Source organism: Colossoma macropomum, unplaced genomic scaffold, assembly GCF_904425465.1.
Source record: "Colossoma macropomum unplaced genomic scaffold, Colossoma_macropomum, whole genome shotgun sequence".
Classification (NCBI taxonomy): Eukaryota; Metazoa; Chordata; class Actinopteri; order Characiformes; family Serrasalmidae; genus Colossoma; species Colossoma macropomum.
Window position 1 is genome coordinate 30,014,788 of NW_023494792.1, and position 14,070 is coordinate 30,028,857.

General features: G+C 39.9%; 1 protein-coding gene across 2 annotated transcripts in view; it reads right to left on the reverse strand.

The window, feature by feature from the left end:
• trappc9 (trafficking protein particle complex 9) overlaps positions 1–14,070 on the reverse strand; it is a 237,258-nt gene that overhangs the window by 22,642 nt on the left and 200,546 nt on the right. For both annotated transcript variants that reach the window (XM_036576824.1, XM_036576823.1), the window contains 2 exons: positions 5,199–5,341; positions 384–491 (listed from right to left, as the gene is read on the reverse strand). In XM_036576824.1, the coding sequence (XP_036432717.1) occupies positions 384–491; positions 5,199–5,341 (251 nt within the window). The remainder of the gene's footprint in view (positions 1–383; positions 492–5,198; positions 5,342–14,070) is intronic.

Sequence of the window (14,070 nt, forward strand, 5' to 3'; positions counted from 1 at the left end):
CCCAGAGTCCAGACCTCAACACCACTGAATGGGTTTGATTACTTCAGAAAATGATCAACCAGCTTCTAAGACTGAACTTTGGAGGTGTGGAAAATATCCCTGCAGGTTTCTTTGAGAAGCTGAAAGTGAGTCTCCTGAAAAGAAGGGAAGCTGGAATAAAGTAGACAACAACAAATACTGAAAAGGGGGGATATTATATCTAGTTGTCGAGGCTTCTGTGTAATTATGCCTTTTTACTGACAGTGAAAAATAATAACTTGTACTTTAATGGCTGTTCTATCTGTGAATTAAATAAACCGTGTGCTCTCTGACTCTGACACAGTGCTGTGGGTAGTATTACAGGTATGAGCTGCAGTTTCTGGTATCTGTGCTTGTGTTTGTACCTCTGGCATTCGCTGGAGTGCAGAATGAGCTGCTGGTTTCTGGCAGTCAGAGTGAGCTCATGCTCAGTGGGGTTAAACACATCCAACAGCAAATGGCACTGACGAGTACTGCAGAGAGAGCGAGAGAGAGAGAGAGAGAGAGGGGAGTTAGAACCTTCACACACAATTACATACATATCACATGTGCATTTAAAGACCCGTATACTGGATTTTCCTTGTATTTTAATTTTACAGTTGTTTTTTTGTTTAAACAGTCATTTAACACTCATTTAAGACTGATATGAATGCAGCCTCTCTTCATCCCTCTGCCTGTTTTGTTACAGTGTTTTCTGTCATTACTGTCACTACAAGCGTACAGCATAACGAAAGATCAGGTACATGAGTGCATTAGTCTCCGTGAGTCTGCAGGAACACTCAGGGGAACTTACTGAATATTTTAACATGGCTTTAAAGGGCAACGCCTACTTGTGACATTCATGTGGGTTTGTTTTTGTTACAGTGCCTTTCAGATATATGCCAATGATCACTGTTCTTATTGGCTGCCCTATACTGTGCTTCAGTCACAAATCAGCCCACAGTGAAACACTCCTTATAACTTCAGTGACTGAGTAAGTACTATAAATGATTCAGGATCAACAACTAATTATTCAGTATCCATTATGAATTATTATTTAGTAATTACAATGAGTTATTGATCAACCTCTATGATTTTTTCAGTACGTACTATTAATTACTTAGTACTGACTATAAATTATTCAGTAACTATTATGAATTATCCAGTACCTACTAAGAATAACTTAGTATCCACTATGAATTACAGAGTAACTACTACGAACTTTTCAGTACCTACTAAGAATTACTTAGTATCCACTATGAATTACAGAGTAACTACTATGAATTATCCAGTACCTACTATGAATTACTTAGTATCCACTATGAATTACTGAGTAACTAACATGAATTATCCCATACCTAGTATGGATTACTTAGTATCCACTATGAATTACTGAGTAACTAATATGAATTAGCCAGTACCTAATATGGATTTCTTAGTATCCACTATGAATTATGCAGTAACAGCTATATTTTATTCAGTATCCACTGCATGTAACTACTATGAATTACTCAGTAACTATTATGAATTGCTCAGTTACTACTACAAGCTATTCTGTATCTACAACAAAGTAACTACTCTGGATTACTCAGTAACTACTATGACATTCACATATGAGTTATACTGTTATGAGAGTGAGGAATTTAAGGTGGACTCACTTACCGTCCCCTGGCCAATCCCACAATGTTATTGTATTGACGATAAATTATCATTATTGGAAAGAATGATGTTTAAAAGATGCATAGAGGATTAGAACATGTTACATCTACAGCATTTCTTGAATATGGAATAATTTGTGCACTGCGCCTTTTCCAACTTATCAAACATCGCTACAGGGGGAATTTGTCATTCTGCTGCTCCCACTGTAGTGATGGAGGGATGAGGATCAGAGCATATCTGTAATTTTTTCTCTTCTGGCAGTGATCAATGAGAGGATGAATCATCTCCAGAGCTGCTGCCAATTCTCCAACCATTTAGAGAAACTGAAAATGACTGGCAGAGAAAAGCAGCGCTGACTCCACCACAAGCGCTCTCCCTCTCTCTCCTTATTGCAAGATCACCTCTCTCCATCATCCTCCTTCTCTCCTTTCAAAGGAAAATCAATGCATTAATCTCTTTGAAAATTACTCTACAAATGGATCCCATCTGGTTTAACCTCTATTAACCAAACAGTTAATCAGAGGTGGGTGGAGCAGCCTAAACCATATTTAAGTAAAGGATTGTTACCGTAATTAAATGATGCCTGCAGACAAAGTAAAAGAGATCTTGCCAAAAACAGCTTGAGTAGACAAGCAAAAGAAGCAGCTCAGAAAAACATTTTTCCAAAACTGTGTAACTTGTAGATCTGCGGTGGAGCTTCTTAGTATATCCAGCATCTGTCAGCTTAGGAACTGAAGTTTGCTCGACTCTATTCTTCTCTTTTTGGATCCTTTTGGCCAAAATGAAATGATAAAGCTACAGAGCGGGAGGAGTGACCAATCAAGCAGTAATGATACCAATCAGCACTCAGTAGCAGTAATGCCAACCAATCAGTACTCAGTAGCAGTAATGCTAACTAATCAGCACTCAGTAGCAGTAATGCCAATCAATCAGTAATCAGTAGCAGTAATGCTAACTAATCAACACTCAGTAGCAGTAATGCCAACCAATCAGTAATCAGTAGCAGTAATGCTTCTAAAATATTTCTAAAATCGCTCAGTGTAAGTCTGGCTTTAGAGGACATTCATTTACGGCTAAAAACATGAAATGTGAGCTCCTTGGATGTGTTAGCTTCAGATGTGATTCCTGCTGTCATTGTGCTACAGAGACTGATGTTGTAAGAGACAAGTGAGGATCAAAACTATGAAACTTACTTTACTTACAGCTTTACAGGAGCACTTTTCTGAAATGGAACAAAACCCGCTCCTCTCCACCGCAGTGCACCTAGATCCAAGGTAACTAATGCAGCACAGCTAGCAAATGCATGTTATTGTAAGTCAGCTACATTTTACTGATTTAATTTTAAGGTATAGTGCACTCGTTTAACCAATAACTACTTTATTCTAATTAGATTACCCAGTATGACATTGGTATCGATGTGTACTAAAAAAAAAAAAACACATACTCGTACTACGTCTGAAAAATACGGTACCGGTGCATCCTTACGAGTGTTTCTACAAAATCGTAGCCCATGAATGCTTAATATTTTTTTATATAGATTATATATAGATTGCATTTGTTTCCTCAAAACAGAACAGCATAAAATATTTTAACACCGCTGCTGTATTTTAAATCATGTGAACATTTCATGACGAATGGACCAACATAAATGAATATCATATATATATATATATATATATATATATATATATATATGTGTGTATATATATATCGCGACAAAACCTTGTATCTCCATTACGGTGGCTTCACAGGAGAAGGAAAAAATGTTCTTAACTTTGAATGGAAGTTAACAAAATGAGATATTTTTAAAGTAATTGTGGAGCTTTTCTATTGGTCCATACAACATGAAATTTCAGCATGATGTGAAGGTCTGGTGGCATTTTCAAATTCTGTAAAGTAGACAACAACAAAAATGGAGATACGAGGTTTTATTCCGTCATGTCTTGTAACATTAATGTACATGAAAAGTTAAGGACTTGTATTCGTCCTCCTGGAAAGTTTCCACTCTGAAGACACAGGATGATTTAAATAATAGAGTGAAGGGACGATAATCGGTCTGGAAGTCTAAAGGTTAAACGAGGAGAAAAAGAGGGCCGACTCCAATAAGTATTCAGAAGGATTTGTGTGGTCTGGAGCGGACACCTACGCCCGGCTAAATTATTCAGCACAGCCAACAGGGCTGCAGGTCCAGCCCTTTCACTCTGAATACACAATAAGGCTGATCCTGCGCTTCAGTCCTCCTGTATCTACATAAGAAAGAGAGAACATACCGCAGAAAACCGCGCTGAACGAGAGAAACGCAAGGACTCACATATACCACACAAGGTCAAACCACAGCTCAGAGACAGAGAGAGAGAGAGAGAAAGACTGAGAGATTAAGAAAATGGGAAGAAAGAGAAGAAAAAAGAAAAAGATGGAAGAGAAAAAAGAAATGAAAAGAAAGAAGAGGAAAAAAAGAAGAGAATAAAAGAAATTAAAGCAAATGAGAGAAGAGAAGAGAATATGAAAGGAAAGAAGAGAACAAAAAAAGAAATCCAATAGAAAAGAACAGAAATGATACAAGAATAGAAAAAGAGAAGAAAAGAGAACAAAAGAGAAGAAAAATAATTGAGAAGAAAAAAATGAAAGAAGTAAAATGAGGAGAAAAGAAGAAAAAAAGAAATCAAATCGAAAAGAAGAAAAATGAAACAAAAAGAAAAAAGAGAAGCGTAATGAGAAGAGAAGAAAAAAGAGAAGAGCAATGAGAAAAAAAATTAAAAAGAAGAGATGAGAAGAAAAATCAAAGAAATGAAAAATAATATGAGAAGAGAAGAGATGACAAGAGAAGAAGAGAAGACAAGAGAAGAAAAAAATGAGAAATGAGAGAGATGAGAAGATGAAAGGAAAGGAAAGAAGAGAAGAAAAAAGAAATGAAAGAAGATCAGAGAAGAGGACAGGAGAAAAAAGAAGTGAAGAGAAGAAAAATGAGGAGAAGAGAAGAAAAAAAAATAATAGAAAAGAACAGAAATGATACGAGAAGAGAAAAGACGAAGAGAAGAGAAGAGAAGAGAAGAGAAGAGAAATGATCTTAAATATCACACACAGTCAACGATTAAACCCCCCTGTGACTGTAGCCTCTCACTCTCGTTCATACACTCGTGGGTTCTCGTTACAGTGGAGGCTCTAAGGGGAACTGAAACTCCACTCTGCTGTTAATTTTGTCAGTTTGCTGCTCATTGATTTCTCCACAGTCCTCAGAGCAGTGCAGACTGCTGACGGTGTCCTGCTGTGCTAACGTGACTGATATTACTGATACTGTCCGCATCAGCGACGTTTCGCTTACTTAGGACTCTACACATAAATAATACTGGGTGTCCCTGAAGAGAGGTTTAGAACTGAACAGATGAACACTGACATACATGAAATCAATACTTACTGTATTAATGTTATTTGCATTTATTCAATATTAATGCTTTTCTGAGCGAATTTTCAGGTCTTTAAAACTTTTGTACAGTATATGGATATTGATTATTATGGATATTGATTGTGTATGTATGGGGTACCTGGAAGCAGGCAGTGTGCTGACTCTGGTGAAGAACACTGAGGGCTCCACGTCCACCTTCACCCCCAGACTGATCTCTCTGTAGTAACCCTCCACCTGCCCCAGACCACCGCTGTACCTGAAGCTCAACACCGCCTCCAGGGTCTGCGGGGAGAGAGAGAGTGAGAGAGAGAGAGAGAGAATTAGTGTATGAGAGTCATACACTCCAGGACAGTGAGTGACCACCAAACCACGACTTTACTCATTGTTTTTGTTTTTTTTTCCTTTTCTTTCCTTTATCTTTGTCTTTTCTTTCTCCTTCTTAATTACATAAACCTATTTGAAAATAAACCTTTTTCTCACATATTTTATTTTGCAGACACACATCAAATAGGTGTCATTTTATTATAATATATACTTTCATATTACTATACATACTTTAATATTATTAACACTTTCTTTTCTTAAGTGTATTGTTAGACAGCAATCATATATAAAGTGCACATATAATAAAACATTGTGTGTGTGTGTGTGTGTGTATATATATATATATATATATATACATATATATATATATATATATATATATATACACACACACACACACACTCTTCTATGACCATTCTTCAGCTCCTCTTCATCGCCCAGATTTAAACAGGCTGTTCCTTTAGACTGATATATATATATAAGCTCTGTTCTGATTGGCTGCCCAGTATTGTGCCTTGTTTAAAAAGCAGTCTGGACTGAAACACTCCTTATAACTTCAGTGTGAGTGGGCGGGGCCAAACTGCTGTAGTCTGAAAAGGTGGATACATTTAAATGCATTTTTTAAATGCAGTTTTTATGGCATCACAAAATAAATAAAAACAGGCTGATTTAGCAGCTTAATTTCTGTAAACATTATGTAAGGACAGGGGGGACCAAATGGTGTGTTCTCTTTAGTTTCAATAAAGTGAGGAAAATCCATCTTTTCATAATTACAATAATGCAATTGATAATGTGACAATTTTTATGGGTCGTTTCTGTTTGTGCATTCAACATGAAATGGTCACACAGTGTAAGGAGAGGCTGCAAACGGCGTAAGAACAGTGCTAATGCCCAGTTTAAAGTAATGGTGATGTGTTAGCCGCTATCAGGCTGGACAGACACTGGCGCCCCTCCTGCTCTGTCATTTACAGTGATGGATGAGGGAGGAAAAGAGGGAGTGAAAGGCTAACAGGAGCAGAGAGGAGTCAAGCTGTGACAGCAAGAATGGAGAGATCAGAGTGTCTGCACTGACTGAGTGTTTCACAGAGGGCAAAGTTACTGCATTCCAAAGAGAAAACCCTGCTCTCTCGCTCGCTTGCTCTCTCTCACTCTCTCTGTTACTGTGTCTTTCTTTTTTCTTTAATTTCCATTCAAAACAGACATCAAGTACAAGTTAAAATAAACAATGGTTTCCAAAACTGGAGTTCAAAATTATTAAAAGCTACAGAGAAAATGTGACTCCTAACAACCATCTGGAAGACCTGGTAGACACCAACACTGTCCCCATCAGATAAACAGCACTTAAAGCTTTCATCTCTGAGAGAGAGGAGAAAATCAAGCTGCTTCAGATCTGAAAACATCCACAGGTGTTTCTGTCCATCCTTCCACTGTGAGAAGACGACTCAGCGCTGTGGGTCTGAAAGGATGTGTAGCTGTCAAGAAGAACCTCACTGAGAAAAGGAAACGGACACATCAAACAAAGAAGCTGAACAATGGACTGACCACCCCAGAGTCCAGACCTCAACACCACTGAATGGGTTTGATTACTTCAGAAAATGATCAACCAGCTACTAAGACTGAACTTTGGAGGTGTGGAAAATATCCCTGCAGGTTTCTTTGAGAAACTGAAAGTGAGTCTCCTGAAAAGAAGGGAAGCTGAATAAAGGAAAAGAGTGACACACTGAACACTGAAAACACTGATATTATATTCTGATACTGAGGCTTCTGTTTTATTAGTGATTGCAATGCTCAACACTATTGTTACCCAACTTAAATAATACTTGCATGGGATGCAAAAGTCTGTGCACCCAACTTATGTCACATGTTGATACAAGTCCATTAGAATCATCCTATTAACCCTGTGGGGAACAACAGCAACCACCTAGGAATACCATAGCAACCACCTAAAATACCACAGTAACCACTCAGCAACACCCTAGTAACCACCTAGGAACACTTTTGCAAACATCTAATATACTAAAGAAACTACTCAGCAACACCCTAGCAACACCCTAGCAACCACATAGCAACACCATAGCAACCACCAAGCAACACCTTTGCAACCACTTAAAATACCATAGTAACCACTTAGCAACACCCTAGCAACCATCTGGAATAACATAGTAACCACAGATCAACACCTTTGCAACCACCTATAATACCATAGTAACCGCTCAGCAACACCCTACCAACTGCTTAAGCTGTGCTTTTCTACTACATAAATTTTCTGTTTTCTGTTTTTTTTTCTTCTTTTTTTACGTTGAAGTAAATGAATAACTGAATAACTTGTACCTAATGTCAGTTTTTACTGGGAGATACAAATAAATGGTCATCTCAGACTTTTGCACAGTACTGTAAATGTAATGTAAACGATCTCTGTTCTGATTGGCTGCCCTGCACTGTGTGTATTGTGCCTCATTCAAAACAGCAGTCTGGGCTAAAACACTCCTTAAAACTGCAGCATGAGTGGGCGGGGCTAAACTGCTGTCAGCTGAACATGCAGATATATGTAAATGTGTCTGTCTTGTGACATCATAAAAACAATGCATTCCAAATGGGTGGTTTCTGCAGCTTTATTACCACATAAGGACTGAATGGCCCTTTAAAAGAGAAACACATATTTAGTTCCATCTTCAAACTAAGCGATGTAATAAAGTATGTAATGTAGAACTGAATATGAAAGGTAAAAATCATGCTTGTGGGGTTTTTGAATCGTATCTTCTCCGTTCTGGGGGAATAATGAATGGACGAGATCCGGACGGAGAGATGAATAAAAGCGGCGCGCGTGTCCGAACACACCAAACTAAACTCTTTACCGGAGCCCTCTTAATGCAGATCAAAGAGTCTGTGATTAAATTCATCTTTAATTTATCACAGAGGAAAAAGATGAAAGAGGAGAGGAGAGGAGAGGAGAGAGAGAGAGAGAGAGAGAGAGAGTAGAAGGTGGTGAAGTGTTCTTAAGACGCAGACTTTCTCTAATTAGAGACTTTTACACCATTTTCTCACATACACACACACCTGCATCAGAACAGAGGGAGAGAGGGAGGATAAAGGAGATGAAAGTAAAGGCTAAGAAAAGAAAGAAAAGAAAGAGAAAAAAAATCAATGAATGAATAAAAGAATGAATGAAAGAAAAAAAATGAATGAAAAAAAAGAATGAATAAGTAAATGAAAGAAAGAAATAAAAAGAAAGAGAAAAAGATCAATGAATGAATGCATTAAAGAAAAAAGAAAAAAATAATAAAAAAAGAAAGAATGAATAAGTAAATAAAAGAAAGAAAAAGAAAGAAAGAAAATGAAAGAAGGAATGAAAAAAGAATGAATTAAAAAAAGAGAAAGAAAGAGAAAGAAAGAAAAAAGAATGAGTAAAGGAAAGAAAGAAAGAAAGAAAGAAAAAGAAAGAAAGAACGAATAAAAGAAAGAATGAGTAAAAAGAAAGAAAGAATGAAAGAAAAAGAGGAAAGAAGAGTGGAAATTCAGAGAAAGAAGGGAGCCAAAAGAGGAAAGAGGAAGAGTGAGAGACAGATGAGAAAGAGAGACAGGTAAGTGAGAGACAGAGGAGAAAGAGAGACAGATAAGTGAGAGACAGATGAGAAAGAGAGACAGAGGAGAAAGAGAGACAGAGGAGAAAGAGAGACAGAGGAGAAAGAGAGACAGATAAGTGAGAGACAGATAAGTGAGAGACAGATGAGAAAGAGAGAGAAAGAGAGTCTGAAGGGTAAAAGATGGAGACTCAGACAGCCCTGAGTTCAGTAATGAGCCGGTCAGTAAAATACGCCGTACTGAGTTTGTGCTCCGGACTCATTTCTAGAGGACAGAAAGACTGACCTGTTATAATAGAGAGGAAAACCACGTCCTTCTCTCCACAGAGGGGACGAGGGGGACGGGGGTGAAGGCTGATTTGCTCGGTCCAGCTCTAATGTCCTTGAGCGCCGCTGGTGTCCAGCTCCGTAACGTCTGCCATGTTGCCGACTGCAGTGGCTGTGCTGGTGTACAAATGAAGCTGAATGAGCAGCCTGAGTGTAAGAGGTGCTGCTGTTTCTCCAGGCTGTGGATGAACTTCTCTCTGCCACCCAGTCCGGCAGGCAGCGGGTCGCTCTCATTAAAAGCCACAGCAGGAAAGGCAGGGTGTGTTTACAGAGCCAAGCCCAGCTAAATTCTGTCCACAGCATCAAATTCAGTTCACATTATCAAGTATTGAGGCTAAACCCGAACTGAGCCCAACAAAATCCTGTCCAAAACCTGACCCGACACCAAGTTTTGGGTCCAAAACCAGAGCCCAATAAAATTCTGTCCCAATCCTGATTCTACCTGTACCACGTCATCAGGTTCTGAGCCTGAAACTGACCCAAGTTGGACAAAATTCTGTGCAAACTCGACTCTACCCAAACGACGGTAGGTTTAGAGTCCAAACCCGAACTGAGCCCAACAAATTCTGTCCTAACTTGGCCCGAACCAAATCAAGTTTCAAATCCAAAACTGACCAGAACCCCCAAATAAATCTGTTCAAACCCAAACCAAACCACATTATCAAGTTTATTTTCCAAACCTGAAAGAATTCTGCCCGAGCTTGACCCGGCCCACATCAAGTACTGAGTCTTGTAATTAACAAAGCCCGGCAAAATTCTATTCGAACCTGACTCGAACCACATCATCAAGCTTTTATATCGAACCCGAACCGAGTCTGAGAAAGTTTTGTCCAAACCCGACCCACATCATCAAGTTTTGAACCTAAAACTGACCAGAACTCCACAAAAAATCTGTTCAAACCCAGCCCAAACCACATTATCAAGTTCTGAGTGCAAACCTGAACCAACACAACTCTGGCCTGAACCGGCCCATCATCATCCAAAGTGCTGAATAAAACCTAAAACCTTCTAATGGTGCCGGTTAAATTACTGCATAGTGACTAAAACAGCTACAATATCATATAATAAAACAATCAGCTGAATCCCACTTTAATGAACTCATTCATCAAGCAATACTTTAGAACAACAAACATTGTTTACTCTGACACTGACGTTGGACGCGAAGTCCTGGCTTGCAATCTCCGTTCTAGTTCATCCCAAAGGTGTTTGATGGGGTTGAGGTCAGGGCTCTGTGAGGGCCAGTCAAGTTCTTCCACACCAAACTCACCCAGCCAGGCCTTTATGGAGCTGCTTTGTGCACTGGGGCTCAGTCCTGCTGGAACAGAGAAGGTTCTTCCCCAAACTGTTCACACAAAGTTGAGAGCATAGAAATGTCTAGAATGTCTTTGTGCTGAAGCATTGAGATTTCCCTTCACTGGAACTGAGGGTTCTAGACCAACCCCTGAAAAACAGCCCCATATCATCATCCCTCCTCCACCAAACTTTACAGTTGGCACAGTGCAGTCAGGCAGGTAACGTTCTCCTGGCATTCGCCAAACCCAGACTCGCCCATCAGACTGACAGATAGAGAAGTGTGATTCATCACTCCACAGAATGCGTTTCCACTGCTCCAGAGTCCAGCGGTGGCGCTTTACACCCCTCCATCCAACACTCGGCACAGTGCTTGGTGATGTAAGCCTTGCATGAAGCTGCTCAGCCATGAAAACCCAGCCATGAAGTTCCTAGTGCTCAGATTTTGTGCTGATCTTAAAGCCAAAGGAGGTTTGAACTCTGCAGTTATTGATCAGCAGTGTTGGTGACTTGTATGCTCTATGCTCCTCAGCACTCGGCGACCTGCTCTGTAACTTTACGTGGTCTGACACTTCATGGCTGAGTTGCTGTGGTTCCTAAATGCCTCCACTTTTCAATAATACCACTCACAGTTGATCATGGAACATCTAGGAGGGGAGAAGTTTTGCGAACCGCCTTGTTGCAACGGTGACATCCTATTACAGCACCACATACAAATTCAGTGATCCCCTTAGAACGACCCATTCTTTCACTAATGTGTGCAAAGGCAAACTGCATGGCAAGAGGTGTCCCAATACTTTTGCCCATATAGTGTACTACATATACTGAACATACAACATTTAAAAAAACCTTTACAAACAAATATGAACATCCTTTTGCCTGAACTAAACTGTCCTCTCCTGATTAGATTCACTGCTCGTTTCCCACACATCATTTTTTTTAATGAGTGTGGACCTCGTTGGACCAAACTTGATGTGAGCAGTCGGGTCCCTTCAGGCTCGGCCAAATATTTCAAGCTCTACTGCTAACCACTACTGCAATACTGCTGTACCTCTCTCTCTCTCTCTCTTTCTCTCCTGATGCCAAAGCTCTCTCTCTCCACCGCCCAGCTGTAAAAGATGTATTTTCTCTCTCTCTCACACACACATGCACTCTTGCTCACTCTAAATCTCTCTCTGTTTCTCGGTCTCTGACTGACGTCATTTTTCTTTCCTCTATTGATCTTTTGTTCTCCACTATGCCCCTCTGCTCCTCCCTCCGTGTTCGTCTCTCTTACACTCCCTCTTTCTTCAACAGCCTCTGTGTCAAAGTGGGAAAGCAGGAGGCAGAGCCAGAGACAGATACTCAAAGAGTTGTGTAGAGGAGGACACAGGAGAGCAGAGTAGAATTAGTTGAGCAGAGAAATAAGAGTTAAGTAGCAGAGAAGCACAGAGCACAGTAGAGTAGGTCACAGTAGAGCTGAGTACAGTGCAGTAGAGTAAGGAAGAGAAGAACAGAGTAGAATAGCATAATGTACAGTATCATAGAGTACAGTCGACTTGAGCAAAAAATGGTAGAATAGAGTACAGTAGAGTAGGGTAGAGGAGAATAGAGTACAGTAGAGTAATGTAGAGGAGAACAGAGCACAGTAGAGTAATGTAGAGGAGAACAGAGCACAGTAGAGTAATGTAGAGGAGAATAGAGCACAGTAGAGTAATGTAGAGGAGAACAGAGCACAGTAGAGTAATGTAGAGGAGAGTAGAGCACAGTAGAGTAATGTAGAGGAGAACAGAGCACAGCAGAGTAATGTAGAGGAGAGTAGAGTACAGCAGAGTAATGTAGAGGAGAACAGAGTACAGCAGAGTAATGTAGAGGAGAATAGAGTACAGCAGAGTAATGTAGAGGAGAACAGAGCACAGTAGAGTAATGTAGAGGAGAATAGAGTACAGTAGAGTAATGTAGAGGAGAATAGAGTACAGTAGAGTAATGTAGAGGAGAACAGAGCACAGTAGAGTAATGGAGGAGATAGAGACAGTAGTGAGGAGAACAGAGCACAGTAGAGTAATGTAGAGGAGAATAGAGTACAGTAGAGTAATGTAGAGGAGAACAGAGCACAGTAGAGTAATGTAGAGGAGAATAGAGTACAGTAGAGTAGAGGAGAATAGAGCACAGTAGAGTAATGTAGAGGAGAACAGAGCACAGTAGAGTAATGCAGAGGAGAATAGAGTACAGCAGAGTAATGTAGAGGAGAATAGAGCACAGTAGAGTAATGTAGAGGAGAATAGAGTACAGTAGAGTAATGTAGAGGAGAATAGAGCACAGTATAGTAATGTAGAGGAGAATAGAGTACAGTAGAGTAATGTAGAGGAGAATAGAGTACAGTAGAGTAACGTAGAGGAGAATAGAATACAGTGGAGTAATGTAGAGGAGAATAGAGCACAGTAGAGTAATGTAGAGGAGAATAGAGTACAGTAGAGTAGAGGAGAATAGAATACAGTAGAGTAATGTAGAGGAGAATAGAGCACAGTAGAGTAGAGGAGAATAGAATACAGTAGAGTAATGTAGAGGAGAATAGAGCACAGTAGAGTAGAGGAGAATAGAATACAGTAGAGTAATGTAGAGGAGAATAGACACAGTAGAGTAGAGGAGAATAGAATACAGTAGAGTAATGTAGAGGAGAATAGAGCACAGTAGAGTAGAGGAGAATAGAATACAGTAGAGTAATGTAGAGGAGAATAGAGCACAGTAGAGTAGAGGAGAATAGAATACAGTGGAGTAATGTAGAGGAGAATAGAGTAGGGTAGAAAAGAACACGGTGCAGCAGAGTAGAGCTGAGTTTAGTACAGTAGAGTACAATGTTTCAGAAACAGTGATACAGATTCTCTCAAATAAATATAACCTTTTTCAGTATTTAGTGTCTTTACTATTATAACAGCTTTCATTCTTTTCACTGACTTGCTTTCAGTTTCCTTTAGAGACATTTTTCCACACCTTAGAAACTGGTTGCGTTTTCCGATCATGTTACATCGAATCCCCTCAAAAATACCCCCTGAAACCCTTTACTTAATGGGCCCTTCGACTGGACGTTATGTAACTACAGGGTGGTCTCTGACTTCTGCACAGTGCTGTATAAAACACGCATAACTAGATCATTGCTGCTCTGATTATCTGAGTGTTCAGACAGTTCCGGACAGCAGAAGGTCATCCGGCTGCTTTTAACTCCTGTGTCCTCCCGTGACCCGTTCCATGTTTTACAAGCTTGTCTCCATGGCGATGTCGACCTTAGTGACCCAGACACTCACTTACACACACACACACACACACACACACATTTTCACCCAAACCAAGACAGGAATCTTAATCAGCAGGTGTGTGAGGTATAATGCGCACTCCTCGGGAAGAAGAGCAGATAATGAAAACAGGCAGATGCTCCAGATGGTCACTCGTCATGGAACAGAGTGAGTGACAGCTGCTGCCGGTCACCACGGCAAGAGGTCAGTGGTTCTACAT